At 40.1% G+C, this 19,657-nt stretch overlaps 1 protein-coding gene across 1 annotated transcript in view; it reads right to left on the bottom strand.

The window, feature by feature from the left end:
• UNC5D (unc-5 netrin receptor D) overlaps positions 1–18,786 on the bottom strand; it is a 50,766-nt gene extending 31,980 nt beyond the window's left edge. The window contains exons 1-3 of the mRNA XM_008491388.2: positions 18,486–18,786; positions 12,362–12,505; positions 10,406–10,509 (exon numbers count right to left, since the gene is read on the bottom strand). Coding sequence (XP_008489610.1) covers positions 10,406–10,509; positions 12,362–12,505; positions 18,486–18,786 — 549 coding nt within the window. The remainder of the gene's footprint in view (positions 1–10,405; positions 10,510–12,361; positions 12,506–18,485) is intronic.
• Between the last annotated feature and the right edge of the window lie 871 nt (positions 18,787–19,657).

Here is a 19,657-nt window from a genome sequence, read left to right as displayed (position 1 = left end):
TGAGGATGAGAGAGCAGGTCAGGTATCAGTTACAGGCCTTAGATGATTTGATGCACTAGGTAGGAGTTCTTCATCAGTTGCTAAATCCAAATTAAACATCCCAAAAGCTGTCTGCCCACAACAGAATCCTCTACTTTTTCTAGTATTTCTTGTTTGAGACTATGAAGAGATTTAAGACCCAACAGGAACAATTCAACCCAAGAGTTCCTGTGGGCACACGTGATAATTCTGTAGGTCAGCAGACAAAGGACCTTGGTTCTCCTGTTTTAGGTTCTACTGTCCTGCCCTTTAAATGCAACATCTGACTTTCTCCTGTGGTCAATAACCAGAGCACATATAAATCAAAGATAATATAGTTAGAATGTCAGATTCTCTTCAGGAGAGAATCAATTGCTTTCTTGATGTAAGATAAATGCTTTGTGATTTTAAGATGGGAAAGGTCAACACCTGATGTTCTAAATATGGAGAAAGCAGTAAATACATTCCTAACCTTCCCTTAAGCCAATACCACTGCTCGTTATGTTCGTGGAGAACAAGCAGATATTTGAACCTTTTAGATAAAACTGTATTATCAGTCCCAGATTACCTATACTTAAAAACAGGTACAACAGATGAGTGTTCAGGAAGTAGGATAGACTGCAATTAATAAGTAGGCTTTGTTACTGCTCATGAGATTGCAGATAACCACACGAAATAAAACTCTCTTCCCTCATAGCGAGGCAGAGGCCGCTGGCTAGAAAAAGTTCCTTTTACCTTTTAATTGATTTAGGTCTCATATTCCCCACTCTTTAAAAGCCTTATTGAAAATGGCTTTTTTGGTGACCTATAATGGTTAGTGGAAGAGAGGAAGATATGTTCCTTTCAGTTCCTTTCAGATCTAGCATGAAACTCCTGTTTCTAAAAACTCCAGTCTGGAATTGCTGTTAATATGTGGTTTTTCTTTCATAAGAGATGCTTAAGAACCATCATTGCAATATGGTCCTCAATATTGATGTATATCATGGTGCATGGTGTAGTGGTGTTTCATAGGAGGATTAAGAACTTTGTTGGTAATTACATTTTCAGCCTGCTTTTGAGGAAATATACCACTCTTGGGCTGAGTTCAATGGATTCTTATGAAAATGGCACTTGAATTTTTTTAAAGTATATGAGGATACACAGGCAGAAACTGGAATAATTAAAATTGCATGAAACTATTATATAGATGCACAGTTACATAAATTAAAATATACAGATATCCATTAAGAGAGGGGAGAGGAAATCTTAGTGTTTCAGGTGGGAGGGATGAGCTGCCCCAGTGGCAGTGATGCATTAAGATGGCAGCGTATCTTCGTTACTGTTTTATTTTTCTTTCTACCCAAAGACTCAAACAAATAAGCAGGAGAAGCCTTCATCAGCACAAACCATCGTGGGAGATTAATAAAGAGGAAAGGCAAGTGTGCTGGATACAAACCATTATATCTACCTTCATGATCAGTTATTTTATCAACAAAATCAAGAAACATTAATCTGCTAGGTAGGAGCCTAGCGCTAGCAGCACACAGAAGCAGGTCAGCTGTACCTGCTGCATTTTTTAAAATTAATCCATTGAGGGAATACTCTTATGGAATCGTTTAATCACAGTGCTGTCACACTCTTCTGGTAAGCATATTTTTCCTTCATTACATTGAATATATAATCTCATTACATAAATCTGACACACTGAGTAACTCATAAATCAGCCTGGGCTTTTGTTGGCTGTACCATGGAATTGGTCCAACTGTAGCTACTCACAGACACGGTTACAGACAGAGGAGGGACAAAGTGTATGTGCTGCTGACAGGGTTCAGGAGGGAGACCTCTGTGGATATACACAGTTAGACCAAGACTTGGATGGGAAGAGGGAAATTACAAGAATCTTGGGAAAAAGTGAACAGAAGGGCTTCAAGACACCTCCCTTGCTTGTGGGAGAAGACAAGTGGTTGATCAGTCAGGCTCAGCATGTCTGGGGATTCTTGATTTCTAGAGAGAGACAGAGATGACAGAGGAGCTTCCTTGGGCATAAAAAGCAAAAATCAGTTGCACAGAAATCACAGGAATAAAAACGAAAAGCAAGAACAGCTTCAGGGGCAATTAACTGGCAAAAAAAAATAATCCTGTGAACACATGGGTAGTCCTTCATCACAAGATACTCTCTAGCAGAAGGCATTTGAATCTGCACTGAAGTGGAGCAGATACAAAAAGTCTTTAATCCAAGGACATCTTGCATTTTCCCCTCTTGCCCCCTTAATTAGAGCACAAGTCACAACTGACAGCAACTGAGCTGCTCTTGCTGTGACTGTGAGGTGCAATTTAGCAAAATGGGAGTAATGTGAGAGGATCAAACCCCCTGAACACAGTCTGCTGCAAATCCTCCAACTATCTTCATCACTCAAAAGGCACAGCAGAGCTTCCATATTCTTGTAGGCCTCTTTCACACAACTACTTTTATTATTATAAACATAATGATAAAGTCTTATAACTTACCCTTTCAAGTTCAAGCATTCAAAATTAAGAACAATTCTGAAAATAGTACCAGAAAAATATATGCCACTGCAAAACAGTACATCAAAAAAAAGAAAAGCCCCAAAGCACATGTCTTTATAAAAAGGAATTATCTATTCAGGGGAACTACAAAGTTATTTCACTTCCCCCCACTCATTCCCCCCCCTCATTTTAGCAATCTAGTTCAGAAGTGTTTTGCTCCAATATTTCTATTTCATGACCTCAGCAGAGCTCCTGGCTGTACTGATTTACTTAGAACAAGTCAAATCCCAGAAGAAAAACAAACATTTTTTTCTACAGGAAGGAAACACAGCACACAGTTCACTTGATCCCATGAAATCCAGCACACAGACTCATTTTGGAAAGAAGACCCAAGAATTTTTTCAAGTAAAGGGTCTATGTGCAAGAAATAAAGTGTTTCCAGTAGCTGCAAAATGTACAAAATCAGCAAAGGGGCACCTGGAGATATCACTAAGGAGACAAGAAGAGAGCTGCCAAATGCCATCGTTTCAAATAATTGGTACAGATGGAAAAAGAAAGGGTACAGGTAAAAAATGAAGTGACAGATTTAACACATTCCAACAGTGCAGTGGCAGAACAATTAAGAGAGGAGTCTGATCTCCAGCTGCACATTAGGGTGACAGAAGGCAACAAATCCAGTTGTTCCTCCTCTCTCTAGTGCCTGGTCTGAACGGGAAAGAAAAAGCTGTAGCAGGTTCTAGCTGAAGGGATGGCTGTCCCCAGCAACGGGGAGTTCTGCCTGCTCATGGTAGATTATTATGTGAATTCAAACACGTCCATCCAAAATACATCCTGTTCAATATTAAAATAGCCTCGCAATAACATTTAAAAGTGTGATTGTAATGAAACAGAAAGAAAAAAAAACCAATTTACCATTAACTTAAGTTGTACAACCAGATACCCCAAAATATGTACTTGGTTGGGTTGCTCCGACACACGTACAGTTAACAAAACTCCCTGAAATGTCTGTAACATATTCAAAAGCCTACCAGTTCTATGCAAAACCACCTCCTTTTTATTCCCCACTTACACAGAATAACTGTGAAATCTAAGGCTTTTTATTTTAGCATATTGAGCAATGGCACTGAAGTGGTTTTTACAAGCGCTGATAATCAGAAGCCTTTTCTGCCTTTGAAACCTGCTCTTTGTTTGAACCTCTACAGAGTATTACTCCAGGCTCTGTACTCTGTGCATTACAACTGCTGTTGTAATACCTAATCCAATACCTAGGTTGAGTGAAAAAAGAAAAAAATACATTCCAAGGCATTGAAGTACTTCAGGAAGAAAGGTAACACTGAAGCAGACGTTTCTCTTGAACAGGTGATGAAGCGCAAGGGATGAGGACTAGATTTGATCAAAGATGAAACAGCATATAAAATAAACTAAATCTTGCTTCTGTTTGTGTTGTCTGTATTTCCATGAAGCAATCACAGGCTTAAACAAAAAGGCTTTAATTGAGCAGATGTTTTTTAGAATAAAGAAGCACTGTGCATTACTAAAGATTGTGCTGAACACAACTGGTCCAGACCAGCCTGCCATGTAACTGCAACTTCTCCATTTCTGATAGATGTGAAGGTAGAAAAATTAAACTTATGAAGTTGTCTTAAAAGCAGCTAAAAATATGAACTGAAAAGGGCACATTTGTGTGCAACGGGGAGAAATGGCAGAATTCTAAAACATGGAGCAAATAAAACTGGCCAAGAAATTACTAGAAAAATAGAGCAATTATGAGTAAGCTGCCACAGTGTTTCAGCAGAATAGAATCAACATTTAGAGGATGTTCTGTTTCATCTGGGACGGTGTGGTGAGAACTGATAAAGGGAGATCACAGAGAAGGTAATTTGATACTTCTAAAATCTTAAAGGACTCCTCAGTAGAATTTTTATGTTCTAAGTAGGTTCAGAACTGCTTTGTCCACACACACAGCCATTCAGCTTCAGAGCCTGGTGACAGCTGCTTTAATCTCTGGTATTTTTCATCATAGTTACAGTGTTGTGTCTAATAAAAAAAGTCTAAATCTCTTTGGATTCTTGGAAGAGTAAGAGCAAAAAGGCAGTGATGATCTATACCTCATTAACAGCCTGGACTAATGCATCAGTAGTAGGCTGAAGATCTAAACTGTAAGACAACATTCCCTCCTGCAGAGGAGGGCAGAGACCTCACAGCCACCCACAGAGAAACTGTCAGGCATTCTGAAATGCTGAAACCTATTTTTCATTACTAACAGTAATAGTTAAAGATTTGCATAATTTCTTCATAAAGCCAAAGGGATTTATTTCACAGTTCCAAATGCAACGTAATCGAATTTTGTCATCTCTCAGTTAACCATCAAATTTCTTACAGCTTTCCATAACTTTGTGATTTAAAAAATGTGAACGTTAGCTGCAGTGCTTGCTTAAAACAAAACCAGTCTACAGGAAGGGCTTACATGAGATAAATAATCATTGAGACAGATTGCACATACCTGAGCCAAGGCCTGAAAGTGAAATGTCTTCGAAGAAAAATGAAATGCATTCATTTTATTTGTAGCCAATGTACGTTAAAGTAAAGCAAATATTGATATTCCAGACAAGACCCAGGATCTATAACTGCATAAAATGCAGGCTGTTTGCATTTAGTAATCATACTCTGTTTTCTATAACTAGAAACAAGATTCATTGAAGACTATAATTCACCAAGCCTTTTTGCCATAGTGTTTTACTACAATACCATTATCCTGCCATATTACATTTTACTGTATGTGTACAAGCCCCATAAATACACAAGCCTATGTAAAATAGGCAGCAATGACTCTACTTTTGGAATACTTGCAGCTTTTGAATTTTATGTGGGTTTCACATTTTGTTGATGTGTTTGGAATGGAATATCAACTGCCCAGAAGAGGAATTATTTTGCATTTCCATTAAAAGCTCTAGCGGTAAATAAACTGTCAGAACTGGTGCAGATATTCCCTGGAACATCTACAGCAGTCCATAAAAACGTCAAAATCTGTGTTAAACATTTGAAAAAGTAGCACTGGGTACAACACATTCAAAACCTAAATATATGCATATATTAAATGATAAAGATATTTTGGAGTATTCCACATGCCTCTGCAGAGCACTCCACACAAGTTTACACTCAGCAGTAATAGGTTAGTACAACAGCTGCCCTTTTATTCCAAAAAGCCACAAAAACAACACCAACCAAAATCAGACAGCAGATGTAGAAAGAGCCTCAGTCTCATGGTTTATATGGCACTTCAGCACAAAGGGACTGACATTTCTAAGAAAGTATAAATCTGCAGTAACTGCCAGTGCTGAGAGCCTGGGTTTAATTCACCTCAGGCCAACTGCTCACATTTCAATGGCACTTTTAGAAGGAGCTCCATTTTACAGGGCTGTGTTCCACATCCTTCTTTAAATTTAAGATATACCATGTTCACATTGAACCCAGGTCTCAAGGAGGTGATAGAAACTCCTTCTGATGAATAATGTCAGCACAAAATATGGAAGCTTGCTATTTTATTAAAGAAACCTTTAAGAACCTGATTATCAAGTCTAATGAGCTGAACAGGAACAAGCTACGGGAAATTTAAAACCCTTTTGTCACTGGAAGGAGATTCAGTAGTAATGTGCCTCTAACAGTGCACAACACCTGTCCAAACTAGGGAAAGGAACTTAAAGTCAGTGGTCTGAAAAGATTACTAGCTACAAAACCAAGCATTTTTATTGCTCCTGTACCAAAAATAATTAATCTTTTTCTCCCTGAAGCTCTAATAAGATAGAACATACTGAACAGATTAGCCTAGACTTAATTCAGTGGGTAATGACCACGTATTTTTCAGGTTGCAGCTCAAGACTGGTCTGACAACAGCCACAGAGTGCAAGATCCTGACTATCAAGAACCAGACAGCAGGAATTACCAACAGGGAACTAGAGAGGATGTTATAATTTATTCTGTTTGCTGACTCTGTGGCAAACCACCAGGATCTATCAGTCATATTGATTCCAGATGCTACACCTGAGCTGGTACAGAGCTGCACAAAATGACAGAATCAAGTTGTCTGCATTCTTCATTGTTTCACTTTGAAAGTAAATGATTGTGTCACTGAGAGGCAGTGACTCCCGTGCTCAGCATGTTCTTAAAATTAATAGAAAGCAAAATATCCTTTGGCAAGAGTACAGGAAAGCACTAAGGTATGATTAGGGTTACCAACCTGCCAGCATTATGGATATGAAATCTTACCAAAGCTGCTTTCTATAGCCAAGGTAATAGGTATGAAGAGCACTACATCATGGAAATGGCAGGGCTGTAATACACAGCAAATAGCAGTACAGCATGGATTGCTCAAGGATGAGGGCTTAATACCTAGTTAGAAATGCAGCTTGCAGCTCCATTGCTTTGCACTTTGGGTATTGATTTAAAGCTGAGGTTTGTAAAAAGCAGCTGGGGGACCCAGCCTGGGTGGCTGGCTTAGGGATCCAGATGTGTTTAACTCCTTCAAACATTTTTGTGAACCTGCATTCAAAGTGTTACAGAACCTTGGATAATGTGGTAACAACTTGAACTCATCATCAGACTGAACACAGCATCAGCAAAATCCCACTTCAGTTTCCCAGCCCTGCAAACACTGTTTTACACCCACGGGGGTTCCAGGGGGAGGCAGCTTTATGCTGAGGGTGAACAAAAAAGGACCTTAAATAGGATATGCTTGGGAGGAGAATTATGTGAACATGGGAGGAGAAAGGAGAATGAAGGGATGAAGGAATTCCTTCACAGAATGATGGAGAGGCTGCAAATGCCAATACTCAGCACCCAGACAAAGCAACAAGCTTTCCAACTGCAGCAAAAGGAGGAGCTGGTTTTGATGTCTTCCTCTTGCCCACCCCCCAAAAAAGAAGAGCTTCAAGAAAAAGAAGAGAACATAAACTAGAGAAAAGCTATTTAAAGAAAGAATAAAAGTAAAGGTCAGGGGAGAAGATAAGGAAAGAATATGTCAGGAAATTAATTTGTGAAAATGCAAAGGAGCAGAAACAAACAGTCTTAAATAGCTCTGAAAGATATATATATATAACCTGTATATTAAAAAATGGAATAGTGCTTAAAAAAATCAAAAATACACAAACAGAAAGCCAAATCTATTCCACTTCCTGACTGAAGCAAACAATAAAGCTGTGACTTCAGCATATTACTGCTCACGTGATCCCAAGGTGAACTGCACAACTGGCACTTGATAACCCTTTTCCAGGATTGGGATAAATGAAGAGAAACTGCCTGAGAACTTGAGAAGCAGGGGCAGGAAACAGAGAGACTACTGAGCTCCACTGGACACTTTGAAACCTGCTCTCTCTCTCTTGAGATGGGCTAAGCTCTGCCTCATTTGCTCCAGACAGTTTTCATTCCACATTTTCAAGGCTGAAGTGCAGCCATTTATAAACCACACACAGGACTTGAGAGCCTTGGCTAAAGCTGAACATGAAGGATATTTTATGCAAGGCTGTAGGTTAAGGATATGCTCTAAAATTCAGCTAAGACCAGTGTAATGCTTTTCTAGTGTGAGTTGAAGTAGTGCACCATGAATAGCTGCTCTGTCTTCCCAGGAATAATGCAAAGTCATAAACTTACACAACAATAGGCAAGTACAAAACGTATACACAGAAAACACAGCATTGTGCACGGGGAAAATAAGCCCAAGTATGAGAATCAATTTACTTCAGTAACACAAAGAACTTTAAATAGCAGCTGAGACCAGTCATACATGCCACGGGGCTTTTTTATTAGCAAAATCAGGCACATTCAATACTATTTCATGCATAAGAGATGGACTTTGGCTCCATGAAGAATGAAATCAAATTCTTAGAAAGAGAATGCAGATTTAGAGAGATGTTCCTTTATGTATTTTACTTAAGACCCAGATGACACAAGCAACTGAAATTTGCTGCTAAATGAATCAAGGCAGTACACTGCATTTCAAAGCAGCATTAAAATCAGTGCTTGCCTCAGCAGGATTTGGTGCTCCTGATTCATGCTTGTGTAACATTAAAGCCGAATTAGAATTCTTTATTTGTAGTCCTCCTTGATTGTTTGCTTCCACTTCTGTGTTATTCAGCTTTCAGACTATTTACTATAACTGCACTGTATGAGCATGCAGAGTATTGACAATGTCACCTGGGCTTCCATTATTTGTAAAGGAATTTATAGAAGCCAAGATTTAAGCCACACAGAGTTTAGATACCTTTAAAACTATGGATCCAAACCTTTAATCCATGCTCTCCTAGATCCTTTTATACATACTGTATGTGTAAATTAATGCATATAAGGAAAATTAATCTGGGTATTTTTATTGCTCCCGTTTCTCCCAACAAAACTAAACCTGATCTACAGGATCATCTCTCTGAGAGGTTTGCTCTAGATCACAGTATGATGGCATCTGCCATCCCTGCTGCCTCACCCCAACAATACATTTTAAAAGCCCAGGGTTAGTGCTGAGAGGCACCACTGACAAAGATGCTGACTGTGGTGACAGCTCCAGGATTCTCAGACGTGGACCCCTAAACGCTGTACAAAAGCAGGGCAAGAGGTTCCACTGATGGCACACAGTGACATAGATCTGCCTGGAAAATGCTGACATGGAAAGTAACAACCAAGCTAAGTGCAGACTAAGCTATGGTGTAGTCAAGAACATTTAGTGCTAATGCTCCTATCCCTAGATTTAAGAAATCTTCAGCACCTCCAAGCTGCAGAAAAACAATTCCAGAGATGAAGATTTATATTCTTGATAATGGGGCAGTCTCACATAAATAAATGAGCTGAACCCAAATTTCATGCCAGTTGTAAAGTGTCTGCCTGTTATTGAGCTGCATTGTGTGATTAGAGGTGTGACTGTATCAGTCATTCATAGCCAGTGTCAGGAATAAGTCACTGGATAACCCGTGGCTATGGCAAGCACAGGAAATGTGTGCTTTTTGGGAAAATAATATTCCTGAACTTCTGCACTTGGTGGAATACTCAAAGTCTTCCAGGGGAATCAGACAGATTTTGGCATGGTCACAGAAAGGGGTTGGAGCCTGCTCTCCATTTTGTTTTCAGTTTGCATTTCCAGGTCCATGAGTATGGATTAAAACAAACAAACAACAGCAATGCCACAATTAGCATCTATTTTGCATCTAATACAACAGAAGATGAGCTTCTTTGTCCATAGTTATTTCAAGCCTTATGTTTTCATCTAGGGCTTCATCCAAACTCTAATGAAATAAAATCTTGGATCAGAAACCGAGTTTTGCTGCCAGCATGGGGTTTTGAAACCTTCTACACTTCTCAGCACTCACATAACAATTATTGAGCAAGACGTCCTGGCATTCCCAGTTATTCCTCATCCTCATGTTTACCAGGACAGATCATCCTCAACTTGAAAATACCAAGAGAGTTTATAACCCCAAGCTTACTGCCACAGACCAGAGCCATTACTCATTTGAATCCAGTACCAAGCTTCTAAAGACACTGAATTATTTCCAGTAGAGGTTGTTTACCCTCAGGAGTGTAGAATTAGCCTTGCATTCTGAGCCTTTATGTGAAATTTTATTGTCCAAAGCAAATATGACCTGTTGAGATTTACAGGCTTTATTAGCAGCAATAACAATTTTACAATCAACATCAGTAAATCAGGGTTTATTGAGAACTCTGTAATTTTTATCTGTAAAAAGCAATTAAAATGTCATCTTTTCACTGGATATAATTCCGGAGTTCACAAAAGAGATACCCAGTTGAGTGCAGAGCAGTGCAGTTCAAATAATTTTTAAATACAAGCAAAAAATATTCCTGAATTCTGATTAAAAGCCATGCTCCTTTAATGCTTTGGCTCCCCTCCCCATTTCCTCACCTCAGCTGCAGGAACTCCCTCAGGTGGCCGGCAGTGGAGGACGATCATCCCTTCGATAGGAACCTCCTTCCCTTGGGGGTCTTGCTCAAAGTTTTTCCGTAAATCTGCAGAGTTTAATAAAATAATTCATTGCACTTCCAAAGCCATTCCCCAGGCAATACCTCCCATGCTGCAGCAGTGAGCAGCAGCCCCGTTTGCCATGTTCTTCCCTGAAGTGTGACTTTAAAGCAATGGATGGCTAAGAGCTAAACTCATCCCCAGGTGAGAGGCAGAGAGATCCTGTTGTCTGCAGATACCATGGCTCAGCTGATAATTCAGGATAAGACACAGGGGGTGTTGTCTCTGACACACTGATGGGGCTGCAACACTTCTGTGTACCAGTGTCTGGCTAAACGAGAACAGACTCAAAGGAAACCTGGATTCCTGACACTGACCTAACCCAGGGATGTTTTGCTTGCTGGGAAATGCAAACAAAGAGGAAGGAATGTTACTTACAGCATGTGCTTTGAAAGCTGGGATGTTTCCTATAGACATACTCATTTTCTTCAAACAGTGTTTCATTCCACAGTGTGGATTTACTGATTTAATTTTCTCTGTTGCTTACATTTCATGAAATACAGCCTCTGAGCAGCAGAGGCTCTGAATCAGTTACACTTTAGTATGTTTTACAAAATGTGTTAAAACTTCCTTTAGCAAGCCACTCACTAGACAAGGATGAGCACAGGATGTATACATTCTCCTTTTTATGATTCTTTGTTAATATTGTGGGCTTTTTTCACACAGATAACCAATGTCATTTCCAGTATTGTACTTAAAAACTCAGTCATTAACAGTTTGGCTGCAGCTGTGCTTACAAATGCCTTTATTAGGATGAAAAATGGAGTAAGATCCATCTTCTCATTTTCTCTGCATCCACACTGCCATAAAGAACTCCTTACCTGCTTTTTCTGAGAAACAGACAGTGCTGCAATGCTTTGGACTTGGCTGACAATGCAGACTCTCTAAGCTTTAAGTGCAAACAACACTACCACTCCATGTATCCCAGTGAAAAAGGGGCTTGGAGTGTCACAAACTGGACCTACACTCTCTCATCTCCTGTCCCTCACAGCATTATCCCAAATCCAGGAAGCCCCAGGTTAAGCAGAGAGGTTGTTCAGCACCAAGAGGATGAGCCCTGGAAAGTCATGGTGAGTGGTTCATACACATCTGTTGGCAGCTCATGGGTTTTTTATGTCTGAACTAACAAGTCCCATCAGCTCTGCACTCCAGAATTACTCTTCTTGTCATAAAAAAAAAAAAAAAAAAAAAAAAAAAAAAAAAAAAAAAAAAGTGGCTTCAAATAAAAGTAGCACAGTAAGGGCCAGTACAGGAATAGTTCTCAGGCAAAACATTCAGCCAGACTCAGTACATTTCACAGAGCAGAACTGAAGCACACACTCTCTGGAGTGTCTGCTGGGTTAATATGAGATCTGCAGTGCAGATGGCAACTGGGGATGTGGTTTACAGAACTGGTACCTCAGTGATGGGTTTAAAAGTCCCAATACACGGTTCCACCTGCTTCTGCTCACTCTGATTTTTACTCACATTGCCATATTGTGGGGCTGGGAAATCACAGTGCAGAGAAAAGTCAATAAAAATTCAATTCAGAATAATAGTACTTTGCAGCTTAGCTCTACAGGGGAATTATTAGCTCATTCAGTGTTATGACAGTTAATGCAGTAAAATAAAAAATTGAATTTACACATATTTAGACATTCAAACTAAATCAGCCAACAGAAAACCCTGTCATTTATAAAATCAAGGAGTTGTTACATTTTCCTATTACTTATCTCAAATGTTTATAGGGAGGACTTGAAAAGGCAGCAGTACCTTACCCAGATGCATTTATATTTAACCCTAAAAGCCCAGTATGGTTCCACACCTCACCACACCTAGCACAACACCCTCCCTACTCACAAGCTATGCGGACAGATGCCTTCCTGCTCTTTGAGGTCCCCAGATGGCTCCATGCAACACACTGACACCAGTAATCTTCTGGTCCATGAAAATCTTCCACCTGCTGTCTCGTCACATTGATGAACACCTCACGAACCTTCAGTCCTGGAGGAGAAAGATACAGAAAATTAGCTGATACCTTGCGTGGGTATAAAGCTAAGGTTTCCCAGAACTTTTCATGTAATTAAATAATTCCATTTTTAATCAAGGCAAAGCTTAAATTGCTTTGATGATATATATTGCCCTTATTAAATTCTAAAAGCTGAGTTGGTCATAATACATTGAGTTATGAGAACTGTCCATCCACTGGGGTCTTTGCAGAAGTTCACCACCTCCCCTCACCAGCCTGGCACTGAGCAAGCTCTGCTGAACCATTAAGTTCTGGAAGGAGGAGAAAAGAAAGAGAAGGGACTAAATTTCATAGCTTACAAATGGAGATGGTTCTCTGTGCCACCCTAGCCTCCTGGAAGCAAGTGAATGAGCCACAAACCAAGGCCCTGCATTTGTTACCTTTCATAAACACAAGTGTTTATAACATCAGACAGATATCTTGCTTATTTTGTATGGTTTCCCAAAGTATAACCTTGCTAAATTCATCTGCAGTGCAATGCTGTTGTTGTCTGCTGCAAATCTGCTTGTTGTTTATCAAAACAAATGTGTACCTCTTTCCTGCAGTACAGGAAAAGAGCATACACCTAAAGAGCTGAGGAAAGGATCTAATGGAATAATCAAGGCCAGCCAGCAGCTCTCTGCTTCTTCTTAGCCTGCTACCATGTTCATTACCTCCAAGACACAGATCAAATTTAGCAATGTTACCCCCTTCAGACCAGAAGCATTTGCTTCAGATAAAGCTTGAAATACAAGACATGAAGAAGCCAAGTAAACCTGACACCTTACACACCTGGGATGTTTGCCATATCTGCAACTACTTTTGTATGACAACCTTGGGGAAACAATCCAAATCTGGGCTAGAAGGCATTAGAAAAAATTTGAAAGAGCTGGTTACAAAAAGACAATTAAGTTGAAAATAGAAAACATTCATGCCTACTGCTATCTTCTTTCTCCTCCTATGTAGTCCCAAGATACTTATTTCCCCTTCACTGGAAAGGAATGAAAACTCAATCTTAAAATATTTCATGCCTGTAAAGTTTATAAAGCAGCAAGAATTTTCAGAAAACCTCAACTCTATAAAAATTGGCTTCTACTTAATCTCAGGCATCATTAACAGTAGGCCTTTCACTTCTGAAAGGCACTAGGAAGCCAATGTGTTCCTTTGGTAAACAGAAGAGATGAGGCCTACTGGGGATGCTCACTGCAGAGGGGCAGGGAAGGTCAGACAAGCTTGAAATTCTGTAAAGCAATATAGAGTTTTTGCTACTTTTCCAGGAAGAGATAAAGGGAATTTTTACTTCTTTTCAGTTACTCTGTTTGCTTTGCCATGTATCACAATAATACCTAAAGACAGGGACAAACCTGTGACAGCTTCCCAAGTCATCTCACTGACCATTTTAAGTCACTCCAATATTTATTGCACCATCTCAATTTCAACACCCATGCTGCTCTGTCAGTGATGAACCCTTGGGTAGAGTGATTTTTAGAGGTTAAGCTAAGAGCAGTTCCAACAGAGAGCATCTCACTCCTGGTGGTCTGGCACAGCAGGTCTTAACTGGCTGAGGGTTTGGCATCCCACCATGCTATATACAACACTGACAGACCTACCCCATCCTTACCCATGGCAAACCAAGCTGTGTGCAGGCCCTGAATGATCTCAGTCAAAGCTCCAAAGCTCCAGAGCCTCCAAATCCAAGCTCATTTGCAGCCATGTCCAACAAGGTTGCAGCCCATCTCCTTAAAGACTTTTTTGACAAGGATGTGAAATGGTGAAGTCTTTCACAAATATTGACCTTTCTGAGCTGGCCTGTCTCCAGCCAGCTTGTCCAGCAATCCATTAGCTGACATGCACTTCTGTGCAGCCATCTAGAGCAACTCTGCCTGTCTGGAAGCAGTGTTGCTGTGAAGGTGCAGCCTCTTGCTGCAGTGGAGTATCTGGAGTTATCCCCTCACCCCAGTCCCACTCCCTGTCACCTCCCAGTAACTCTGTGACAGTGCTGCTGCTCACCCAGCTGGCTCTGGCACACTGCTTCTCAACTCTCCATGGCTGCCCTGCTCTAGGAAGTTTTGGAAACAGCAAAGAGAAACAAGGTTATGGGAACTGCATGTTTTACAGCTCACTGGTGCATCCGTGCTAACAAGGACAGAACCTTTTCTGATACCAAACTGAACAATTTATTGAAGCCAGCTTCTGAGAGCAGAACCATTCCTGGGCTCGTTACTACTGCCAAATTCTGAGCAGTTATCACTGCACACAGGCAGTTACAGCTTCAGATTTATTGAGGTAGAATATTCTCTAGCCCTGCTCTTCCTTTTATTGACATATCATTAATTGATCTATATATCAACCTATAGTTTCTGAAGCAACGTGGAATGTGGTTTGAAGCAGGCTAACAAACAGCAAATGATTTTGAGAAGCTGTTGGTTCAGCATTTCCAGAGTGGGACAGGTAGGAATTTGGGTCCTTTTAGATGTCTCCCGATTTGCCAGCAAACAAAATCAATGCATCCAAAAGAGCAGAAATACAGATTTTTTGCAGTTGGTAGGGGCCTCTGGAGAACGTCCAGTCTTTGGGGATAATTATGTTTTGTTTATGAAAGAAAGACATCTATTCTCATTTGTTTTAGAAAGAACTACAGAAAGCAAAACTATTGGGAATGGACACATACATTCTTATGTATTAATTTATCATCACTATAATTCACCAACAAATATGCTCACCTCAAAAAAAACCCCCAGGAAAATTGTTCATAGGAAATGACACAGAATGAAAAACCCACGCAAATAAAACCAGGCATATAATAAACAAGAGCAACATTTTACCTGTGACTTGTATAACTCTAATAAGCACTGAAAGTCCAACCCTTTGAATTATTGTGCAAATTATAACCATCATCCTTTGTTATACAGTACAGCCTTACAGAATATAAAATTATGAGTATGGTACTGATATGCTAATAAGCTTTCTGCACTGTTGGATGGTTTAGCTGGAGATAGACTAATGCTGGCAGCTGATGAATAATTGCTCTCCATGTACTAAACACAACAGAGCTGTGCAGAACTTCAGCATTTGTCAGCTTTATTTGTTTAAATAAGAAAAACACTGACAGCAGTTATTGCTGTAATCCTTTTATTTATCTGACAAGAAAACTCCAGTTACTCTTAGCAGGTCTGATCTTCTGCTGAAACCAGAGGTTGAAATATTTGTGAACTAATTCTGAGGTGCATGCTGCAATGTTCAGGCAAGAAAAATAAAGCAGAAGGAAATTATTTGAACTGTAATTATTACATTCTTATCACAGTATCATCTACAAGCTCAGGCTCTCACTCTACGAGGCGAAGTACATTGAGTGAAGCTCCTCTCCTGCCATGTTTATGGCACAAACAGAACAGGCAGACTATGGGTCTCTTTTCTGCAACTGAGGAAAGGAGGCAGGAGATGAACTAAGTTGGTCTCTAACTGGCCAACTGACAATGGCAGTGCAGGGATGGGAACCCAGACTCAGCTGCAGCACATGTTGGTGTGCCTGCACTGATGTTCTGCACCAACAAATCCACACCAGGAGAGATTTCAGAGCCAGCTCTTAAAGCCCACCCATGGCCCTGTACATTCTCAGGCAGCCCCTGGCTACAAACCTTACAAAACCAGACAAATTCTTCCTCTCCTGCTTCCTCTTCAAACTAACGGTGACTCCTGTGGTACTCTACAATTTTTATTTCTGTCCTATAAACACAAAGTCATATAAAACTGGATTCATGATCATCATAATGACAAAATATACCCACTTTTTCCCTGGCAGCTGTCCTTCCTGGCCTTTTATGTGTGCACAAACCAGTGCTGTAGGTAAAACCCATCAGAACAGTGTGCCTTCATGTGCCATTGCCAAGCACTTCTTGCATATGGCTGGCTCAGAGCTTGCTGGCAGAGTTAGTGGAGATGCTACGAGACATTTCTTGTACCCAGCATTAAATTTCCTCCTGTTTGGGTTTCTTGGGACTGTTTTTCACCACTTTTCTATACATCCTCTCAGAATTTTCCTCTCATAACAAATGGTGGAAGGATGGAAGAGGACAGATGCATTTTAATGTAGTTAAGACTCCCTTTAGTGAGCACACCAGAATCTCACCCTTTAACCAGAGTCACCATTCTTGGCAGAAATTGTAGTGCAGTTTTCTCACAGATGGAGCCCACGCAGAATGCAGAACACTGTATGCTAACAGACATGTTTATGCCCCAGATTTGACTCCAGAAATGAGGGCACTGCCAGTATGCACATTAATTCTAAAAACAAAAACCCAATAATCTCTTCTTTACTGAAGGCTAAGGAAAAGATCCAAAATAATTTATGGATATGATACATCATGGTGAGGGAATATCCATGCCTGTCCCTCACCATGTCACTGCATGTAGCCTTTCCTTGCATTTTTGTGTCAGAAAAACCATTAGGGTAGTTTTTGGAATGCACAGAAACACTGAACTGTCTGGACCACACTGATGTTTAGAGAACAACACCTTTAGAGTGAGCTCTGTCCCCGGGCTAAATCCAGACCTGTAACATTTATAATCCAGATTCCATTTGCTAAGCCTGTGACTTCATCTCTCAAACCTCAATGCTACTGGTGTTATTTAAAAAAACCCACCTAATGTTACTTTAGCTTTTTTTTTATTTTGTTATTAATCCAAGGCTTAGAAAACATAATTGCAGTATTCACAAGACAGATTTTCATTAACCATATGGAAGAAAAACATTTGGGAACGACATTTCTTCTATATTGATTCAGCAATGCCTTTAGAAGTAAAGGTTATGCCTATTAAATTATTTTTGAAAAGGTAACTGTAAAAATTAAAATTCATCCAGATTAGCATTTACAAAGTCTTTAAGTATGAAATTTCTTCAGAATGTGTCACTTTGAAAGAATGCCAAACACCACTTTAGGAGATGTAACTTCTTTTTAAATGGCATTTTCTCCTCTAAAAAGGAATTTCTTATATTGATAGAGGGGATATTATGCACACACTGCTATTTCCAAGACGTAGAGTTGCCTAGCAATCCTGGAATTTCAAAACAAGAAGAAAGCAATAACAGAATTGTGAAATTAAAAGACAGTGCAGTATTAAATTGGTTTGCAATACTTATCAAGATGTTCTAAATGAGAAAAGGTATGGGTTGTGCTGGGAACATGATAAAATCATCATTTTAAACCTTCTTCCTTTAGATACACACTCTTACACAATGCCTTTCTCCTACTTTATTACCTACCACTGCTTGAGGGTAAAGGCAAACTTCAACCACCACACTGGCAGGTGGTTCAGGGTTCATCCTGGCAGGAGGTTCATAAAACCTTACATTTCTCTGTTTCTAGCTTCCACTGCAAATTATACCATTAAACTGCACTGAACTATCTAGCCCTCCAAAACTGTTTTCTTTCTTTCAAGGGGCTCAGTGTCTATGGTTAGTGTCTGATCAGCCCCCATGCCTCCACTTGGAAAAGTTAGTAGTGAATATCCAGTTTGTTACCATCTCTGTGTAACACCTCCCACATCTACAGTTGTTTTAACTCCCTTTGTTTTCCCCATTCATACTATGCCCCTTCTGCCAGGATCTGTATTCCCTTTCCCTGCCTGTCAGCTCTGCCTTTTTCTTCCCTCTTCCATCAGCTGTTTTCCCTTTTGCATTTTGGGAACCCACTTGTTTCAGCTCTGCAAGGTTGTCTCTACACAGCATGTGAGCCAGCTTTACCAACACACCAAGCCAACCCAGCCATGCTGTGGCAGCAGCTTGAGGGCAGAGCACACCTCATGCAACCAGGTCTGAACTGAGCTGCTCCTCACCCCTGCAGCTCAGGCTGAGCCTGCAACTATCTGCTAAGTCACAGGGCTCTCCTCTTGGTGCATCTCTGAATGCATCTCCTGCTCTCTGCTCTGGTACAACTGTGTTCAGCTCTCTCCCCTAGAGGAGGTGGCAGCCCTTACCTGTAGTCTCATCCATGCTTTCCTCAGACACGTGCTCATTTTGATGGACCCATTCACCATTGCACTTGAAGAAAATCTGCATAGCTGGCATAGCTTTACAGCGTAAGACAATGGGGTTGCTTTTTATAATGTAGGCATCATCTGGTTCCTCCATAAAATGAGGCAGTGTTCCAGGAGCAGATGGGATAGACTCTGGAAGGGCTTCACTGTTATCATTTCCTGAAAATGAAGGAAAGGAAAATACACATTTTTCATGTTGTTGTACTCTTTGCATCATCTCAATTAACTGATTCCATACCATGCTGGATTTTATTAAAAACTGATTTTACTGGAGAAACAACTGTGGAACTCAATAGCTGTCAGGATTGTGCTTTGGAAGGAATCTGACACACAAAAAGGTCAAACAATTTAAGTGTAAGAACTGTCAAGAAAATTGACAGAAAAGAAACATCAGAATCATCAGCAAACTGCATCATCAGTATTGCAGATTTAATAGATGATGAACTGAGGCAAAGAAAGATTAAATGAGTCACCTAAGGTCATACAGAAAGTCTGTGGAAGAAGTAGAAACTAAACCTTATTCTCTTGAGTGACAGCCCAGTGCCTTAACTACCAAATCTACCTTTCTTTCAATGAATTTAATTTCCTTTAGCCAGTTGCTGCAGATTTAACAGGGATCAGAATGTTCACCACAGAGAAATATATTGATATGGCCAGCATTACTGTAGCACTCCAGTGGTGGAAAAAGCAAACTGAGATTTCATACCCATTTAGAGGAAATTTTCAATATGCTGTTCCCATTTACTGCAGCCCCTTTAAGGTGATAAAAAAGTGGAAAAGTGGTTTCTGTAGGGCCAGAAACTGCAAGATGGTGAGCTTTTTAGCTTGGCTCACAGGCAGTGGGCTCCAAGGGCATTTCTGCAGCACTGTGTAAGCCTAGGTGTCTTATTTCCTGGATTCCTGTGCTTAGGCATGAACAGAGAATCAGTGGAATACAAGCTTACCCTTTAGTACAACTCCTCTAATTGACTCAAATCCTAGTTGCTGCTGTCAAAACTTGGAAATTCCCATTGATTTTTATCAGTCCTGGGATTTGAGTAGTTTCTCAGTTTTCTGAGAAAACTCAGAGAACAGCAACAAAAATAAGTCAGAAGGGATCAATTTATGATGGA

Source organism: Calypte anna, chromosome 22 (assembly GCF_003957555.1).
Source record: "Calypte anna isolate BGI_N300 chromosome 22, bCalAnn1_v1.p, whole genome shotgun sequence".
NCBI classification, from domain to species: domain Eukaryota; kingdom Metazoa; phylum Chordata; class Aves; order Apodiformes; family Trochilidae; genus Calypte; species Calypte anna.
Note: the sequence above shows the minus strand (reverse complement) of the source record. Positions and strands in the feature narration are given on the sequence as shown.